At 31.1% G+C, this 22,174-nt stretch overlaps 1 protein-coding gene across 1 annotated transcript; it reads left to right on the top strand.

Annotated features, from left to right (window-relative positions):
* The first annotated feature begins 16,844 nt into the window (after positions 1-16,844).
* LOC120075429 (serine/threonine protein phosphatase 2A 57 kDa regulatory subunit B' theta isoform-like) lies at positions 16,845-22,172 on the top strand. Its single transcript, XM_039028812.1, has 4 exons — positions 16,845-17,216; positions 17,342-17,477; positions 17,953-19,276; positions 21,391-22,172. The coding sequence occupies exons 3-4, from the start codon at positions 18,062-18,064 to the stop codon at positions 21,748-21,750; spliced, it is 1,575 nt and encodes a 524-aa protein (XP_038884740.1). The 5' UTR covers positions 16,845-17,216; positions 17,342-17,477; positions 17,953-18,061; the 3' UTR covers positions 21,751-22,172.
* Positions 22,173-22,174: the final 2 nt, after the last annotated feature.

The following is a 22,174-nucleotide window of genomic DNA, read 5'->3' on the forward strand; positions in this document are numbered from 1 at the left end:
AAACAGGCAATCTAAAAGAATATTTAGATTTCGTTTGATAACATTCAAAATTCTTATTTTATGTTTTTTATTCTTTAAAAAATGATTTTGTTTGATAATTGTTCCTATTTTTAAAATTTGAGAAACATTTTTAAGAATAGGGTCGAATTTGGGAACAACGGCGTTCATTTTTATTTAATTATACTTGAAGCATGTGTACCTCAAGTATCAAAAATAATAGCACAGACCTGGGTTTGAATCTTGGGTTGAACAATTTTTACTCTTCTTTATATTTCTTTATTATCTATATTTCTTTATTTTATTTTTATTACTTTTCTTTATTAATTTTTTATTAATTTTCTTTATTTACTTTTTATATTTATTTGTCAATTTAATTTGGATTTGTAAATTTTGAATTTTCCAATATTTAAATTTATACATTGTTTTGATTTTTAAAATTCAAAATTTCAATATGCCTATTTAAATATTAATTTTAAATTTTGTAATGTTTATGTTCCTATATTATTTTAAACTTAAATTATTTATTCTTTTAGTACTTACAAGGCCATTTAAAATTTTATAATATATAAATTTGGTTTAGCAAAACATTCATTTAGATTCATTTCAATATTTTACATTTACGATAATTACATAATAATATAATTTAGTTGGATTTAATTGACATCATTTAAAAAAATAACTTGACTAAAAAATAATATTGCAAATCAAATTTTAGCTGCATATGAATAATAAAAACAATTGTAATATTGTTATCAATTTTGCATGAAGACTTATGTATATTTGATAATGTAAATGTCATATAAGTATTTATTTTATATTTTAGTACATGCCATATATCTTTTATTTTACAAAATTAATTAATATTTAAATTATAGAATAAGAGAAAATGGGAGAGACAAATACAAGAAACGAGAAATGATTATCAAACAAGTTTTTTGTTTTTTTTTTCCAATAAACTAGAAACATAAATAAATATCAAACATATTCTATGTTCTTAAAAAATAAGAAACAAGGAATAGTGAACAATGAATAATGAACAAATGAACTAGAAACGGGAAACGAAAAACGAGAACGTTATCAAACGGCCTCTTATTAGCTTCTTTAAAGAAGGAAGAAGATAGATCAACAAAACTAGACTCAAAATCACCGTAAGACACCGCCATATGAGAAACTAACCCCAAAATCACCGTAAGATACCGCTACCGGTGCGTCGTTTCATTCACCGATTTCGGACACTAGGTGAAAGACACAACTCGGACACCCTTAGACAAGGAGACAATCTCCTCCACCAAGTTGCATAGTTCATATACATCACCACTCATATGAAATGGAATAATAATAATAATAATTTCGTTACCCAATTTTTTAGAATATCTTGGTTAATTCTTGAATACGAAAAAATTAATTATTTTTTGTTAAATTATAGAAAATATCTACGAAATTGTATTTGTTTAAAAATATTCATATACTTTCAAGAGTTCTAATAATATTATGTCAACTTAAAAAAAAAAAACCATAAATATCATAATTTTTAATACTTTGTATTAAAAAAATATTATTGAACTCTAAAAATTTTCATTAATACACTTACACTTAAACAAAAGAATCAAAATATTCTAATCATTAGCATATAAACGAAAACTGTTATTACCTTATTTTAGAATATAAACAAACTTTTCAAAGTTGCATTAATATCTTTGACATTGAAAACGTTTAAAAAATGTTCTTACCGTCACTATATGGATAAAAATCATTTATCTCCTTCCATCACTTCTTTCTTTTCATTTTTCCTATCTCTCATCGACTTCAATCTATGATCTAGCATGATTGGTTATAAATATTAATTTTCATGTAAATATAGGATATAAATAATATTTAATGTATTAAGATATAATGATATTTATTAAAATACTCTAACATTTTTCATTGTCCACTTCTCGAGTTGCTCCAATTGTTAACTTCTAAGTTCTACAAAATTCTAAAATTATTCTATATTTTTTTTGTCCATAAAATTTTTAGTAGATGTGTTTTATTATCTAACATAAATTATTATTTTATTTTGAGTCTATTTCAAATATTGATTGGATTTTATATGCTAAAATGATGCCAAAGAAAAAAAAAACGAAATTTTGTTGTTAAGGATACTATTACCAACCGTTTTAATATTGTGCTATATCTAAAAAAGGAAAACATATACTTCATCTAAAAATTTTAAAAATAAAACCTCAAACCATTTTTTTTCTCCACAAGTCTCATTATTATAAATTTAACATTTATGTGACTCTTTAAAATATTTCATTTAAAAAAATCTCACAAAATCTCTCTCTCTCTTTATTTGATTTAGATAAAAGCTAATAATTATTATTTTTAATGTAATTTATAAATCTCAAGTAGCATACACTTTTTTAAGAAGGTAAGAATATCAAAAAATGAATATAATTAAATTGTTATCTTACTTCATTAACTTGAGAGTAAAGAACACTCAACAACTTACCTTGTATTAAATTAACAAAAAGGAGAAAGATGAAATTTTTGCTTTTTAAAATTAAGAAGATTTAATCAATTTTACTTCTTACTAATTTTCTCCTCTCTCTATATCTCCTTCTTACCCCTAAATTTCTCGCCCTCCCTCCATATCTTTGTTTTCTATTTTTATTAAATTCATTACAATTACATTAAAAAAATCAAATTGGATAGAGATCTTAATCTATGAAATCTCCAACAGAGAAAATGTACATACTTGACTTCCAATTCTTCTTTATCCTATAGTTTTCCATCTTAATGCAAAATAAAGAAAGTGAGTCAATAGAAGTTTTAGAAAATAATAAATTAAATAAATAGACCAAATAAGAATGTATCCCTAAATTTAATAAAGTAATTTATAAGAAAAAAACAATAAGCCCCTAAATTGAATCCAACACTAAAAGTAATACGATAAAAAAACACTTAAATCAAATAAACACTTCCATCTTTTGTGAGATCGATAGACACATAGGGAGAAACATGCAAAAACTTATGAAAAAAAGTTCATAAAAATTGTATATCAAAATTTGTGGCAAGTGAAACAGATAAATAATCAAATACACACACACATATATATATATATCCATAATAAAAAAAACAAACAAACAAACATCATTAATTAACCACATGAATTATTGTCATTCATGACCAATTTTAGAAATCATTCATTTTAAGTTTAATCATCTAAATTTATGGACAAAAAAATTGCAATAAAGAAAAAAGAATTTCTCCAACCGTAACAAAAGAAAAACTAATCGTTCAATTAAAAAATTTGTTGGACGACATGATGTGCCTTGTAAAAAAACACTCACGGCGGAATAGATTACTGTTTTGACAATCACCACCACACCACAAAAGTTTCTTTTAGAAAATTGTGGGTCTAGCATTGAGAAATATTTTGAAGACAATCTAAATTTATTTTAATTTTGCAAGAAATTTTCTATTCATTCATGACCAATTTTAGAAAGCATTTATTTTAAGTTTAATGGTTTGAATTTATTGGCAAAAGGGAAAATATATCAATAAAGAAAAATAACTTCTATTCTTTTATTAGACGGTAACAAAAGGAAACTAACCAAAAATTGTTGGGAGACATGATGTGCCTCGTGAAAAATGTTCACGCTCGTGAAAAACGTTTGTGCCTTTTTATGGGAGGTCTTTTCAAAAAATGTGATTTTAAAACGAAGGAGTATGAGGATAAAATAGGCATTTTGAAAAAAAGTAAACACAAAAAGGAAAGATAAAAGTTCTCCCTTCTTAGCCCATTTATATATGGTATAGGTATAGATTGCCACAACCTTGGCCATATAAATAAAATTATAATACCAATGGAAAAAGAAAAGGGACATTTGTGAGAAAGTGGGACCCACTGCATCTCGAAAAGGGACAACATTTGAACAACACGATTCGATTTTCATTATATGACGGTATTTGATAACGAATTGCACAACGTTACATGAAATAGTATGGAATACGCTATACTTGGTCTTGGGTTCAAGAAATGGTGACCCTTCCCGATCAGACTCTTGTTTTTCTCGCTACCCACCAATCGTTCAACCATTTTCCAAATAGGATATCGACAATGTTTATTTCGCCAGAGGATTGTCTACACAAGCACATGGTCTCGTGCCTAGCTATTTCTGCCTCATGGACTTATAGTTTCAATTAGAGTGAGATCCAATGCCCTCTAAGGTGGACAATGCCAATCACATCGGTGGGACTCTCTTGTGTACGAAGCACTAATCGACTGAGACAACAGTAACATGGCTTTCGCCCTAAACGACTCCAATGATCGAGATTTGAGTATTTTTGCGACTGTGTTTTTGGAAGGTCAAGTTTCTGTTAAGGTTCGATGTCATGTCGATTGCTCAAGAAATTATGCATTGTAGAACACCCCTAAGTTTATTCGGCAATCCCAACAGAACCCGTGATTCAATTTATTTAAGTAAATTAGGGGTTTATTTATAATTAATATTTTTCTTTATAGTATTTGTTCTTTTATGGTACTTTCCTTTGTTGGGTTTTTGTGTCGATTTATTTTATAATTGTATTCTGATTCAAGTTGATTCTTCAATATAATATACAAAATTAACACAATTAAAGTCTCTATTATAATAAGGCGGAGGAACTTTGAATTCAATAGCCCGCCTGTTGCTATTGTCAGGATCCACAACCTCGCTGGAAGCCCCATAAGATGTGCATATGTACAATGCTGCAAAACCAAATGCAGTTTCTTGAGGAATAAATCATTTACCACGCCTATCTCGACGTCCACGACTGATTCATCTATGACAACAACAACGAAAATGACATAAAAGACGTAATTGCATCAATCTTCAGTATCAAACACAACATTTCTCGACATATTTGGCCCTAGATTAAGACACAAGAAGTTGGGTTTGGATGTTGTGAATTACGAGCTCAGGATTCTTGCAAGCAAGTTCGCGATTCGTTGATGTCAATGAGTTCTTTTACCTGACAAATGGGTTGTCTCTACTCGATGTGCTCAAAAACCAATCCAAAAATGCCTCGTTGGGGGAGATAGCATCTCCTGCCACAGCTGATGAGAGAGGATTGTCTGTGTGGTGTGCAAACTATTTTAATATGAATTCCAAATAATAAGAGATGATGGTTACAAAATAGTAAACAGACATTAAGGGTATTCAAATAGTTTTACAGTAAGTGTCAGATAATTGAAAACTTCAATTATTATAATGGAACTAAGTATGAGTTAGAATAATTGGAAACTCGAACTATCATAATAGGAGGCCCAAACATTGAGTGGACTATAATAGTCACTCCACCTGAGACAAGTTTGGGGCCTTTGATTACGAGTAAGTAAAATTCAAATAGATTGTACTATGAAAGAGCCACACATGTATGGACAAAATGTCAAAATGAACATGGTTTAAAGATATATTTGCAAGTGATTTTAAACTTAACCAAAGTAATTTTATTAACCATCTAAAAATTACTTCAAAATATATTCTTTAGAGTGGAAAACAAGTCGATTTGGGTTGATTTTTTTGGCATAAATGATTACTGTCAACTTTATGAGAAAATAGAAAAAAGAATTATGGGGTTGAAAAGTGGGGGTGAAAAATTATGGATTTAAAGGAGGAAGAGATTTGTGAATCTAATATTTCCATGAATGCGGGTTGAGGAAGGAAGGCCACAATCCTTTCTTCAATGATTAGACATTGCCAAATAAGCAAATCCAAACGCGTGCCAAACATCATAAAATGACTATTTCAACCCTAATATTATTTTCTTTAATTATTAACTCGAAAATATGGTTGTTTTTCAACCAAATAATAAAAATAAAGTAAATGCTAATTTGAGGAGAACTTTGAGATATATACTTTGGATTAAGAGGCCAAGATTTAAGTCTACCACCTTCATTCATAATTTCAATTCAAATTTTGAATTAAGCATATCTAATTGAATGCATATGTGATGAAATAGTCAATTTACGGTGAATCAAGACTGTTAGACTATGGTATTAATTGAAATATAGCGTGTAGACCATAATTAGTGAGTATGTTACTCTATTATTAAATTATCGAGTTCTAGTTTAGTACACAATAGTTAATCGTAAAAATTTATGACTTTTTTGAATATCGCTCAACTGATTAAGATATATGTTATTGACCAACAAGTTAGAGATTTGAATTTTGTACTACTTTTGTTGTTGTACTTGAAAGAGAGATTTTTTTTTTCTTTTTTTGACGAACACAAAATTGAATGGAGTGAATGTATTACAAAAATTTTAAATGAAACAACAAAATAAGGATAATCACAAAAGTTTGGAGAACCATCCATTTTATTTAGAATACAAGAGTTAGATGGAAAATGCTCTCCCAATGAAACCATGTCTATAATCTAAAATTTTTCAATAAATTTAGTGTGTGTTTGGTATAATTAAGTGTTTAATTTTGAAATTAAGTCATTTTGAAAAAATAAATTGAAGTGTTTGACAATCACTCAAATAGCATTTAAACACTTTCAAAGTATAGTTTAAACAAATATATATATATATAATTTATAGTCAAACATGCTCTTGGTGTGGGTTTGGTTTAACTTTTTGAGTGTTTAATTTTGAAAAAAAAAAAAATAGAATGTTTGACAACCACTCAAAATAGCTTTTGAAAAAATAAGTTTATAAAATAAGTTGGTTAGAGAGAAACACTTGAAATTAACTTTTTAAAAAAATAATTTTTGAGTATTAAATGGTTAATCTCTCCCTAATTTGTATAATACATAAATTTATCAAATACCCTCACTAGTCCTTTGTCTCACCTCCTCCATGGTTGTCGCTGGTTACCACCACTGGCAACCAACCCCGACTAATAAAAGTGTTTTAAATTATTAATCATTGAAGGGAAACCGATGAAGGTTCCTGTGCGAAAGCTGGGATCGTTTCCAATTTTTATTTTTCATAGAATTCATAAATTACATATCAGAAAAGAGAATATGCATTGTCAATCTAAACAATACAACATGCAATTTTAACAAAGGAATTAGAAAAAGAGAAGAAGAATTATGCTTACCCTTGAAGCCAAAAAATCTTCACGAAAACCCTCGATCTCCAAAATATGGAATCTCAATTCAACACCATCACTTGAGAACCCTCTGTATTCTCTTGGGAATGAGAATGTGGACCCTGCACTTTTTTAGAAAAGGGAAGAGGAGAAATTGAGGGAGGAGAATAGTTTTTCCAAGAAAACTCTTCTATGTGAAAACTACAAGGTGAATAAGAGAAAAATGGAAGAAGACGACGACTTTTTCAACTATCTACACTACACGTTTTTGCTTAGAGAATTAGGGGGAGGGAGTTGTACCCCCCTCCCTTTAATTAAAATAAAATATAAATATAATTTAATTTAATTAAAAGATAATATATATATATATATATATTATAACTACCTTTTTTTTTTATATATATATATACTATATGTTATATCAAATATAACATATTAACCTATAGTTTTATTTTCTCTCAACTATGCATGACATTTAATATAAATCACATTTATACTAAAATTTAATTATATGAATCTCATCCATATAATTAATATTCGAATCATATTCAAATATTTAATTCCTCTCAACTATTTATGATATTTAACATAAATGATATTTATATTAAAATTAATTATATGAAACTCATTTATATAATTAGTATTTGAATAATATTCAAATTCCTCTTAAAATACTTTATATTATAATGTATCAAATACATTATATCAATTACATCACATATAATTTAATTTAATTAATTAATTATATATATACACATTTATATACTAAAGTAATGAAATAAATAACATACGTTGCATCCACACATCTAAACTATATATTATAACTATTATAATATAAATGATGCATGGCTATGTTATTTATGCATGCAAACATATAATATAACACTTATATTATATGATACATGAGCATACTATAAAATTAAATTATGCAACTATATATTATAACATTTATAATATAAATGATGCATGAATAATGCATAACTTATGGTGGGATTTTACTATATGACATACATTATGACATATATAACAAAATTAAACCATGCATCACATGCATAATTTAAATAGTAATTATGGATTGGGATTGGACTTCTAAAGCATTAATTAAATTAATATAACATTTATATTAATTTAGTTAATCAAACTACCTATTACAATAATAAAAGGTTCAATCGGTTCTAAACAGGTAAACCGGGTCTTGAAACAATACGAACCAGATCTCCAACAACCGAACCGCCCTTGAACCGCTTGAACCAAGCAAATTGGACCCGAACCAGCTTCAAATCGAATCGAACTGCGTGCGAACCGATGCTGAAATGTGCTTCTTCTCCATCTTGGAGTATCGCGACGCTATAAAGAAGAAATCCATCTGCTACATCGTGGCGTCGCGACGCTAGAGCATAGCGACGCAACACTAACACTACTGTATAGTCGCCTACTGTACAAATTTGATCTTCTTCGAATCTTTGAATCTCGTTCAATTTAAGCCTTGTTTTCATTAGAACGTTGTTGGGAACAACACGATCAACTCAAGACAATGAAAATACAGACTCGATAGCATTTAATGCTCAAAACAATAGACCCTTATAAATAGAATTCATAAAAATAAAGCAGTAAAATTAAGATCTAACCTTTAAACATCCATAATACAAACCGTTCATAAAACTATTGGGATTAGTGTCCTAATTCTCCCGAAGTCTCATTGTTTGTAATGATACACATTGTTTTATGAATAAAATAACTGTTATTTCATTCTGGCATTTACTCATATCCAATAAACAAAGCTCCATGGTTATCTTATGTAAACTTAAGCATGTATATGTGATATACAAGCGGATCATGTCTTAAGTGATAACCTAAATAGGTCTATAGTATAAGGATTAAGGTGGGATACCTGATCCTGGTGACACTACGGATACGACCCGCTTTGTAGAGGTATGTAAGTGTTGTAAACTACTACAGACGGTAGATCCTGACCATTTATGTGGAAACATGCGGGCGGGGGTGTCCTATACAAAGAGTTTGTATAAGACCGGACCATGAGATGACTAGACTCTGTATATAACGCCGTTGATACTAGAGACTTACATCTCACCTAAACGACCATAGGTGACACGACCTTAATCCTGAGTGTTTTAGAAACTTCTGCCTTTGAGGGTGGTCCTTTGATTAGTATGGGTGAGAGTGGCCAGATTGTCAACTCAACATGCCTACCTTTTTGGGGACTTGTCTAATTTAGGAGTTGGGAACTCAATACACAAGATGGAATTCACTCTTTCCCTGAAGTAGGGGTAAGTAGAGAGATTGCTCCCTTAAGGGCTGATTCCGGGGCTTGAACATAGTGGCCACAACTTCTCTTTGGAAGAGAGGACTCAGTCATAGTAGGACTATGATTTATGTTCATTAGAGAAATCGGTGGTACTTAAGAAGTTAGATGTAACTACAAGGGCATAACAGTTATTGGCCGAGCTGTACTTACGAGCGATATGTGAAGGGTTGTTGCACTATTGATTGGTTAAGATAGACACATAATATATTTGTGGTAAGGAGAATTTAGTTTTCGGTTTTTAGTGGAGTGCCTAACAGTTAACGAATGGTGAATCCCGTGACTAAAGAGTTTAGTCAGTTATTCACGTACCGTTAGAAGTTCGAGCTACAGGTCCATAAGGTCCCCTTGGTAGCTCAATGGATTCAAGCTGAGGATCAGTTCTTGGTGTTGATTTGAAATGTTCAAATTGACAAGAGGTAATTCGATTATATATGATATGATCGATATGATGTATGAGATACATCTAGTAGAGGATTAATCTAAATGAGATTTACATTAAGTACCATGGAATAGAAAAAGAGCTATGGTTTATATGTTTCATGAGATGAAATATTGAAACTATAGGTTATAAATATAGTATGGTAAGTTAGTTATCATTTATATTTATAATAATATTAATTATTGGATAATTAACTCTTTTTCTCTAATAACCAATTGAGTGGGAGGTTATTGGTGATTTCATGGTAACCGTGAGATAAAAGGAAAAAAGTTTTCCTAATTTTAGTAAGTTTTGTAAAAGTAAAGTTGAAATTGTTGATTTGAGATTTCCTCTCTTGGAAATATTCTAACGGAAGTTGTCAAATAAATTGAATTTACTAAGCGACAACTTGAAGTTAACTAAACGATCGTGGAGTGTTTGTAGGCGACAGACACTCAGCTAAGCAATGAGCTAAACGATCGCATAGCTTTTTCTAGACGATTGCTTAGCTTTTCCTAAACGATTGGGCATCGACCAATACGATATGTTCTTTCCATCTCCCACTTGCTCAATCGTTTACACGATTTTATTTCCTCTTACTTTCTGCTTCAAATCAAGTCCACACAGAGTCCATCATCTGGATTCTCACATCGAGAATAACAAGGTAGTCTTCTTGGTGGTGTCATACTCAACTTGACACTGTCGAGGTTCTATGGAGGTTGTTCGTGTTGTTGGGGTGTTCGTGACCGAGGCGATCGCTAAGTTCGAGTACGGGTGATTGTGTAGTGTAGCGGTCGTGTTGGACAAGCCTCCGGTGCTGCTGTGATCAAGGAACATTGTGATGAGTCATCAAAAGTGTGTTACTCTTGTCCTTGATCATTTGTAGAATATGTTGTAATTTTTGTATTTAGATGCATAACCGTATGTTTCTATTTGAGATTGTAATTGTAAAGTTCATATACGATTGTAATTTGGAATGATCTTTCCACTGCTCATGGAAATCCTCGTGTTCGATTTCTTTCAAAGACATGCAAGCGGAGGTGTCCTATACAAAGAGTTTGTATAAGATCGGACCATGTGATAACTATATTCTATATATAATGCCGTTGATACTGGAGACTTACATCTCACCTAAACGACCATAGGTGATAGGACCTCAATCTTGAATGTTTTTGGAACTTTTGCCTTCGAGGGTGGTCCTTTGATTAGTATGGATGAGAGTGGCCAGATTGCCAACTCAACATGGCTATTTTTTTTTGGACTTGTCTGATTTGGGAGCTGGGAACTCAATGCATAAGATGGAATTCACTCCTTCCTCGAAGCAGGGGTAAGTAGATAGATTGCTCCCTTAAATGCTGATTTCGGGGTTTGAACATAGTGGCCACAGCTTCTCTTTGGAAGAGAGGACTCAGTCATAGTAGGACTATGAATTATGTTCATTAGAAGATTCACTGGTACTTAAGGAGTTAGATGTAACTACAGGGGCATAATGGATATTAAAACTATAGGTTATAAATATAGTATGATAGTTGGTTATCGTTTATATTTATAATAATATTAATTATTGGATAATTATCTATTTTTTTCTAATAACCAATTGAGTGGGAGGTTGTTGATGGTTTTCATGGTAATCATGAGATAAAAGGAAAAAGATTTTCCTAATTTTAGTAAGTTTTTAAAAAGATTTGCAAAATTGTGTTTTTGAGATTTTCAATCTCGAAAAAAATTCTCATGGGAAGTTGTCAGGTAAATTAGATTTACTAATTGACAGCTTGGAGTTAGCTAAACAATCATGGAGTGTTCTTATGCAATAGATACTCAGCTAAACGATGAGCTAAACAATCGTATAGCTTTTGCTAGACGATCATTTAGCTTTTTCCTAAATGGTTGGGCATCGACCAATACGATAGATTCGTCCATCTCCCACTTACTCAATTGTTTATACGATTGTGTTTCCTCCTGCTTTCTGCCTCAAACCAAGTTCACATAGAGCCCACCCTCTGGATTCTCACACCGCGAGAATACTATGGTAGCCTTTTTGGTGGTGTCATACTCAACTTGACACTGTTGAGGTTCTGTGGAGGCCGTTCGTGGTGTCCAGGGTGTTCATGACTTTGGCGATCGCGTAGTTCGAGTGCGCGGTGTTTGTGCAGTGTAGCAGTCGTGTTGGGCGAACATTCGTCTGTTGTTGTGTTGCTGTGATAAAGCGTTCGTGATCAAGAAGCTTTGTGATGAGTCTACAAAAGTGTGTTACTCTTGTCCTTGATCATTTGTATAACATGCTGTAATTTATGTATTTCGCATAATCGTTTGTTTCTGTTTGTGAATGTAATTGTAAAGTTCATATACGGTTGTAATTTGGAATGATCCTTCTGCTGCTCATAGAAATCCTCGTGTTCGATTTCTTTCAATTGGTATCAGAACCATGTTGTGGAAACAAATATATCTACAGTGAGGAGAGTACAACTATTAAGTGTAGTGGTGTGACTTGATAGTTAACGAATACTGATTAATTTGGTTTAAAGAGTTTTAGCCAATTAATCCTAATCGTTGGAGCTCATGATATGTAGGTCCATAAGGTCCCTCTACTAGCTCTTAAAACATGAACACCTTGAATTATTAAATTGAGTGAATTTGGAATGATATCAATTTGAAATATTCAAATTGAAATTAGGGTTTGAATTTGGATAAGTCAAATTCAAATTAGGGTTTGTATAAATTATATTTAATATAATTATTTAACATTTAATTTATTGAAATTAAACAAAATTGGAGAGTTTATGATATTTAAATATTGGTTTAAATATCAATTACATGAATTAGATCCATGTTTAAATTTAATGTGTGATTAATTTGATATTTTGATATTAAATTAATTAATTAAATAAATATATTTAATTAATTAAAATTAAAATTAATTTTCAATTTTAAATTCAATTTAAGAAATTGAATTTTGATATTTGATTAGTTATGAATCGATTAAATCAATTTTTGATTACTTTTTGAATTAATTGATTATTGAAGTGAAGAATTGGAAAAACTGGATTACATGGGTTTTGCCCACAAAACACCTTAAGTAGGAGGTGTTCTTCCTGCAAGCATACACAAATCTCACTTGAATTGAGAAGTAAGTGCTGACCATTTGATGGTTGAGTAATGCTTGCATGTTGAAGAAATATAAAACTCTCAATTTTGAAGAAGAAAGTGAGTGCTTCTTGAGCTGAAAACTGTTTCTGCTACTTCATCTTCTTCCTCACAATAACCCTCAATATCCTTTACCAAATTCACTCAAATTCGAGTTCCACCACTCAAATTCAATGTTGAGAATAGTAGAGAAGATCTATTGGTGGTTCACTGTCGATTGGGAGCTGATTTGGAGTGAAGAGCAGGTTGGTTTTGGGAGAAATCATCAAATGTATATTCTTCTTGAAACCCTCTTTTGAATGTATGAAATAACATGCTTTAGAACTCAAATTAAATGTAATTAGAGTGTTTATTGATTTTGTTTGTTTCCGTTACATGCTTTTGTATTCCATCAAGGGTTAGGTTGGAAGGTTTAGGTAGTTTGAGTTTAAGAAAACTGTGTGCAGGTTTTGGAAGTTTAGGTTTAAGAAGCTGTGTTTGGAGTGCAAACATAGGAAACCTAAGAATGAAATGCAAATTTATAAATTTTGAATTTGTGAAATATTTTTTTGTATTTAATCAGTATTTAGATTTTTGGATTAGTTCAAACTTGTCATCTTAATTATTTTAATATAGTTAAGTTTAAAATAAACTAAAAATTAGAAGAATATTTTTTTTAAAAAAATTGAAAATAGTAATTTATTGATATAATAATTTGATATTTTGGTTTTACTAGGTTTTAAAATAGACTTTATAAACTTTTGTCACTTTAACTAATTTGAAATTAATTGATTTTTTTTACCACAATATGCTAACTTTAAATTGAAATAAACTAGTATTTCAGTCTTAAATTCAATTATTAAAAATTATAATTTTTTTAATCAAATCACATTTGAGGAATAAAAGAAAAACCATAAAATTTGAGTTTTAATTTTTATCTAGCATTAATTTTTCACCAACATTTTAATCCTTTACATTTAAAAATAATTCTAAATCTTCAAGTTAGTTAAATTGAAAAACAGAAAAAAAAAATGTTAAATTAAATTAGAGTTTTTTATGCATAATACCTAATTATACAATTGTTGTAGCTATTATTTTCAAATCTATTTTTTTTAGCTTCCAACATGTAAGGGAAGTTTCTTGTGGTTATGAATTTTCCAAAACAATTTTTTTTTTTAAACCTATCTATACAAGTAAGAAAAATATCTTAAAAACTTCAAAAATTGTTGCTCTCATAAATGAAAGCAAGAATCAACGAGAAGTTTTGAAGAAGAAAACAAGGTAAATATACTATATATTTGAATTTTCTATCAATAAATCAGTGTATATTTGATACGTGCATGAACGATGCAATTTTTATTATCTTATATATAGAAGAACATATGTATATTTACATTTTTCAGTATATTTGTAAACACGCAAAAAAATTAAACTATGGTATATGTGAGGTATATTTACATTTTCCACTATATCATCAATATATTTGACATATACTTGAGATCTTAATAGATAGATGATTGATTTTTAACTAGGAAAAATAGAAAATAAATGAACTCTCCCAAATGGAAGGAACATTAATTTTAAACAAAGAAGGGAAGAGAGAATTAAAAAGGATAATCTAATAATAATAGTAATTAAAAAAGCACCAAACAAAAAAAAATATTAGAAGAAAGAGAAAGTGTATTTTAAAAAATATTAATATAATTAAACTAAGACTCTCATGACTTAGGAAAAAAATTTTAGCTGGAGGTTAGCTCGTGATGGTCGTTGGAGGTGGCGCTCAGAGTGGCTAGCGGTGATCACCAGGGGTGGTGCCCAGAAGTTGGCCCACAAACTTTCTAGATTAAATTAGAACATAATAATAATAATAATAATAATAATAATAATAATAATAATAATAACCTATGAGTTTGAACAGTGTTTACTGTTCAGACCATGAGAAAAGTGTGTAAGAAGTCAATGCTTACTAGATCCTTCCTCAACCAAAGATTGGGCTTAGGATGGGAAAATTGTTAGAAATAGTCTCTTCAAGTTTTCTTCTTTCAAAACTAGCACTTTTATTTATTTATTTTTAAAAGAAAATTTGTTACAATAGTTTTCCTCCGTTCATCTCGTCGGAGATCGACCACGGGCATTTATATAAAAATTTAACTTTTTCTAAGTCATCAATCGTTTTGGGCTTTCTTGATGAATCCATTTTCTATATATTATGTAATATTTCTAATTTTTTTTTAAAATATTTCAACCCAAAGTTTTTTTTTTTTTGCCAAAAATGAAAGATTTGGGAGATCTAAAGAATCTGGGTGTACCCGAACAAAATTAACAACAAGGTTCTATATATTTGGGCTTTCTTGATGAAATGTCAGATAGATTAATACCAAAAATTCTTTATATATTTTCATAAATATTAATTTTCTATTTGCAAAATTTGAAAATTACGATGCACTTGAGATTCATCTAAAAAATTATAATTGATAAATTTATTTGAAAATTTGGAAATTCATATAATCGTGGACACAAAAATTAGAATAAAGATTTGAAAAATTATATAAAATTTTGATATAAGACTCGGTAAAAGTAATTGAATTTGGAGAAAAATTGAAAAGATATGAACTTTGGTATAAGATTTTGGAACATTATATAATATTTAGAAAAATTGGTAGAACATGGGGTGTTAATATTGCTATAGATTTCACCAAGAAGACTCAAAATAATTGATAGATTTTAAAAAGTTAATTTGTTTTAATTAAATCTCGGTGGCCGATCTCTTGCCCAAGATGGATGGAAAAAAACTAGTTTAACCCGTTTTCAAAAAACGTGGTAGTTTTGAAAAGTGAAAACTTGATAGTGTTATTTGTCACAATTTTCTCATAGGATGCCTAACCTATCCAATCTTAATCATTGAAACAAACACTCCCTTAGAGTCTTGATTGGAATAGTTGAAGAAGAACTCTTAGTTGATTCTTTTTAATAGGAGTGCAACAAAAAACCAAAAAATCGAAAATCCAAACCAATTCAAACTGATCCAATGGTTTGGTTTGATTTTTAGTATAAGATTGGACATATTGGTTTGTATTTGGAGAAAACCAAAAAGTATTGGTTCAAATCGTTTTTTTTTATTTGAAAAACCAATCAAAACTGAACCAAACCAATGATATATATACATATCCTCGAAAATAAACTCTTCATTAGAATTTTTTAATATTTTAATTATTATAGTGCATGTATATTTGGTGTTTAGATAAAAGACCAATTATTATCGAACATGTATATTTTTTTAATTTAGAAAAGTGGCAAAAAAATGTCAAATTCCAATTCTTATATGAAAAAATGACCAAATTTCAATTTAAAATTAGCAAAAAGGACCGATTCAAAATAATGTGAAAATAAAAATAAAAAATTGAAAAAAAAAGAAAATGCCAAAAATCGAAAACCAAACTGATAATAAACTTATCTAAATAAAACAAATCCATTGGTTTTGTTCTTTATTGGATATTGGTTTGGATCCGTAAAATCGATTGGTTTGATTTGGTTTTTGATCGACTCCAAAATAGATAAAATCGAACCAACTATCACCCCTCTCTTTTAAACACCTGTACTTTCAAAATAAAATCATTTTTTTTCTTTATTATCAATACATTTTTAAATATAAGTATAAGCTTAATTTATTAATTTTGTATTTGCCGTTCATTTTTCCTCTAACCCTACGAAATTTTTTTTTGAGGAATAGAGATATACGAGTCAAAAATAGAGGGAAGCCATTATCTGCCTATATTTTGCAAGGGTAATAATCACAAGCTCAACAAAGGAATTCCTCCCAGCTTAATTAAACCCAAATGAAATACATCCTTAAAAAAAACAATGAAATAAATAAATTTGAAAAGAAAAAAAAAAAGGAATGATTTTGAATGAAAAAAAGGTTAAAAAAATTGAGGTTGAAATTCCAAAGATAGTAGGAAGGGAAAGTAAGGAAGAAAATGGAAAAGGGTATTATCAAAAAACTGTTCTTTTGCTAAACAAAGCATTGGAACAACGATCAGAAGAGCAGCTATGGATTGCTGTTCTCTCTAACCTAACCTTTTTGCTACTCACTGGGTTGGGTTCCAATCTCCTTCGTTTCCCATCTTCTCTATCCTTCTCTTTCTTCCTTTGTCTCTCTGTTTCTTTCTTCTAATTACAGGCGCAGCTGGGTTTTCTCTTCGACAGCTTAAATCCACATCCATGTCTTCTTTTAATATGTAATCCCCAATTTCCCCCCCTTCTCTTTAATCTTACTTCCTCACATGTAAGTTCCCAGCATCCCACTTTTTTTTTCCCTTTTTTTTTTTTCCATCTTCCTGTTTTTTATTTTGAATCTATTTTGAATGTGCCTCACTTTTTACATCCCTTTGCTTTTTGGGAATTTTGCAGGCTTCTTTCGTTGGAGATTGATGTGGGTCAATAGATCATACCCAGATCTTGTTCTATCTTGATCCACTTGCTTATCTTCTCCACCTTAATAAAGTGAAGGAGAATAGAGGCGGCGGGGTGAGACGAAGAGAGCGAGGTGATTACCAACTGCCCGTTTCCTCTTTATGTGGTTGAAGATGGAAGTCAATGTTTATGGAACTTGGTCTTATGATTCTGCTTTAAACGATCTTTAAATGTTTCCTTTAATTTGATTTGATTTGATTTTCCTCTGCATCTAGTCATCTGGGCTTGTTGTTTGTTATAACTTCAAAGGAGAAAACTTGCTGTTATTTTCTTGATGGTCGAGTAGGTATTTTTTTATTTACTTTTTTCCTTCTTGAAGTCAATGACAATACGGAAATGAAAATTTGAAGGTTTTATAATTGAAGTACTGAATAGATTTAGTTTCTTAATTTGGAGGTTTCCCCCATTTGATTGCACCATTTCCTGTAAGGCTAAGCGTCACTGGTATTGTTATTGAAATGATGTTAAATCTTATGCTTATTCTCTCTATCTCTTTTTGAAGATGGAATTTGGTTTACTACATTTGGGAATTTCTTGTTTTGTTGTAGGTTGTTCGTTGTTCCATGTAAAAGGAGCTGTATCTGCTTTGAAGCAACTAGAGAATTAGTGAGTGTTTTGAAGTGAACAAGGAAAATCTTTTGTTTTTCCATTGAAGTCATGATTAAACAAATACTTAATAGGCTTCCACGAAAACCTTCGAAGTCAACTGAGCATCGTGAAGGAGCAGGGACCACTGTCTCTTCTTCGAATGCCTCTACAAGTTTGAGGAGCAATGATTTAACAGCTAACCACCACGCCAACACTGGAACTGGATCTTTTTCTGGCCCCAATTCTACTTTGAGCGCTGGACTAAATCATGGCAGTAAGCCATCTCAAGGGCTCAATTCAAAGTCAAATGGTAACTCACAAGCTTCTTATGAGGCACTGCCAGGTTTCAAAGATGTCCCGAATTCTGAGAAGCAGAGTTTGTTCATTAGAAAGCTGAACATGTGTTGTGTGGTGTTTGACTTCACTGACCCATCAAAGAATCTCAAAGAAAAAGATATCAAACGACAAACACTAATAGAGCTCGTTGATTATGTTGCATCTGCCAATGGAAAGCTGTCAGAAAATGTTATACAAGAAATTGTAAAGATGGTGTCCTCAAATTTATTTAGAACACCTACCATTCCATCAAGAGATAACAAAGCATTAGAAGCCTTTGATCTTGAAGAAGAGGAGCCCTCAATGGACCCTGCATGGCCACACTTACAAGTTGTTTATGAGTTTCTTCTCAGGTTTGTGGCATCACCTGAAACAGATGCAAAGTTGGCAAAGAGGTACATTGATCACTCTTTTGTTCTTAGACTGTTAGATCTTTTTGATTCGGAGGACCCCAGAGAGAGGGATTACTTGAAAACAGTTCTGCACCGCATCTATGGGAAATTTATGGTGCACAGACCATTCATCAGGAAATCAATCAACAACATTTTCTATCGATTTGTTTTTGAGACTGAGAAACATAATGGGATTGCAGAGCTCTTAGAGATTTTGGGAAGTATAATCAATGGATTTGCTCTCCCTCTAAAAGAAGAGCATAAACTCTTTCTGGTTCGAGCACTTATTCCTCTTCACAAGCCTAAATGCATACCCATGTATCACCAACAGTTATCTTACTGTATAACACAATTTGTGGAGAAAGATTGCAAGCTTGCTGATACAATCATAAGGGGCTTACTGAAATATTGGCCAATTACAAATAGTTCTAAGGAGGTGATGTTCTTAGGTGAACTTGAAGAAGTGTTGGAAGCAACTCAGCCTGCTGAGTTTCAGCGTTGCATGGTACCCTTGTTTCGCCAGATTGGACGTTGCTTAAGCAGTTCACATTTTCAGGTAGACTGTGAATCTTTTGTGTTTTCGCTCAATTTCCTAGCTTCCACTCCTTTCTAGCTTAATGATGGTTTTTAATTCCAAATATGTTTCTACCCTAGGAAGTAGTAGAAAGGTATTAAATAGTCAAATTTGATGCTTATTATTATTATTATTTTGTCAATTTTTGCGCAACTAAAATTTGGTAGATAGTGCACAAACGATTTTACTTGCATGTTTTTTAGGTTTTAACCAATATCTGTGATTTGAGTATAACATCAATGGCCTTGACTCTTAAAGTTGATTAGGTTTTGGTCTCCTGTCCAGTGGTGGATTTATGATTTTAAGTCAAAAGGGCCTTATATAAATTCATGCATTTACTATAGCAATTTTTTGAATCAGTATGCCGTAATTAGAATTGTTTTTCAAAGTACAAATCAATGCACTAGAACATTCCACATGTTCTTAGACTAAATTCCATGACTAGCTTTTTATGGTCTACTTCGATAGTGCCTTTTCCTAGAATTGTGATGATTTATTTATTTATTTTTGTCTGCTGTCAATTTTGAATCAGTATGCCGTAATTAGAATTGTTTTTCAAAGTACAAATCAATGCACTAGAACATTCCACTTGTTCTTAGACTAAATTCCATGACTAGCTTTTTATGGTCTACTTCGATAGTGCCTTTTCCTAGAATTGTGAGGATTTATTTATTTATTTTTGCCTAGAATGGCATGGTTTTGCTGGAAATTTAATTCAGCATTAGACTTCCTTTGAGTGTATCCTTTAAATAACTTTTCAGATTTGTTTATGCCCATTGTAATCAATATTCAGATTTTTTTTTAAAAGAAGAATCAGAGAGTCAATTTCTAAATTATGATACATAAATAGAATAGATATAAAAAGTTGAGCGAACTTTCTAAAGTGCAATATGCACTTTTCTTTTGGGCTGATTGAACAATATTTCCATATGCTCGGCCAAATAATAACTTAATTATTATCCCAATTTTCAAATTGATTAGAGATCTTTTAAGAGACAGAAGGTATGTTGTGGCTTAAAGAAATTAACAAAACTGTGATACTGATAGGTTCTTCTATGGTTGAGATCATATTTCAGAACGTTAAGATTTGAGTTTTGTATTTATATATGACTTCAACTATAGTTCTTTCATATTTGATCAACTAATGAAAACGGTCGGGGTACTTCCAGCCCTCACCTTGATCTGTCAGCACTCTTGTTCATTTCCTTTCATTCTGGCAAATCTCTTTTGAAGCATGAGGTGCCTAGGGACCAATAGCTCGAATGTATGTGCAAGGTGCAAAGGAAAAAGAACATGAGCCTAAATAAGATAATGTAGACTATGTGTGAAACGCAATAATAATATATTATGAACCATGAGGTCATGAAGGAAAGTTTAGAACCTACTTTTGTCCTTATACTTTCATGCTTGTTCTATTTTGGTCTTTAACTTTCAAACATTCTATCTTAGTCCCTAAACTTTAAAATATTCTATTCTAGTCTAAACTTTGTATAAATACTTATTTAGCCATGAAATTCAACAATAGGACTTGCTGCATATAGTTTGAAATGTTTACGTAGACATCTACTCTTATCATTTTGGCAAACAAAAGAAATGTGCTTTAGTGATTTTTATTCAAAATTTAGGGGTGGAAACATTTGAAGGCTATGGATCAAAATGGAATAAGTATTATAGCACAAGGACCAAAAGAAATGAAGGCTTTGTATAAGGCATTAATCTTAGTGAGAGAGTGATTATCTTTACTATATTCATTCCAACAGTTAGTTTTCTCCCTTCGTTATTTTACCTCCTTCTAGATGGCTGAAACTTAGCATGCACTTAGCTCGCTTCCCCTCGTGGTTGCCTAGGTGAACTTTCGGAAACAGGGCATTTTGATGGCAAATATTTTGATAACTTGTGAATCTAGAGATTCATACTTGTTAGATTAATGAGATTATCCTTGTGGACTCGCAAGTTCCATTTAAACATAGCTATTGTTGGAACTATTTTTGATTGTCAAATAGTCTTAAGGATTATTTTGATTTCAAGTAGAATGAAATCAATATTCGTGATTCCTTGTCTCAGACTGTACCATGTTTTTGTTGTTTGTTTTTCAGGTAGCTGAAAGGACTCTGTTTTTGTGGAACAATAATCACATCGAGAACCTAATCAAACAGAACCGCAAAGTCATTTTGCCAATTATATTTCCTGCACTGGAGAGAAATTCAAGAAACCACTGGAACCAGGCTGTACAAAACTTGACACAAAATGTCCGGAAGATCTTCTCCGATGCTGACGCTGAGCTGTTTGAGGAGTGTTTGCTCAAATTTCAAGAAGAGGAGACACAAGAGAAGGATCTGAAATCTAAGCGTGAGGCGAAGTGGAAACGCTTAGAAGAGATAGCTGCCATGAAAGCTTCAAGTAACGAAGCGGTCCTCATCACTCCCAAAGTAGCCTTACGAGCACCATCTGGCTAGCTAACAAGATATCTTCAAATGGGTGTTGAGCAGATTTGATATTCCAATTGGTATGTGGGCATAAATCACCTCACCATATGATCAAAGCAGCAGCAGCAGCAGCATTTAATTTCGTGGTCACATTTTGAACAAATTGGATTGAGGTGCAGTCGAGGAAGTTGACATTGCTGCTGCAATGCATTTCATGAAAAAGCTCAAATTTCTATTTTGCATGCATTTTCTCTGTGTATATGTGATTGGGAGAGAAGGATTCGGGTCTACCGAGCCGGGTATCCTTGGGAAATTCCTCTTTTGTTGTTGAATGGGTGAAAAGCAAGAACGAAGTTCAATTTTTTCATAATTGTGCTCATCAGTATCTGGATGATGGTCCCTTGTAGTTTCCTGCTTCTGTAATTGAAGGTTTTTTCTTTTCTTTTTGTGTCTC

This window comes from Benincasa hispida, chromosome 4 (assembly GCF_009727055.1).
Source record: "Benincasa hispida cultivar B227 chromosome 4, ASM972705v1, whole genome shotgun sequence".
In the NCBI taxonomy this organism is placed as follows: domain Eukaryota; kingdom Viridiplantae; phylum Streptophyta; class Magnoliopsida; order Cucurbitales; family Cucurbitaceae; genus Benincasa; species Benincasa hispida.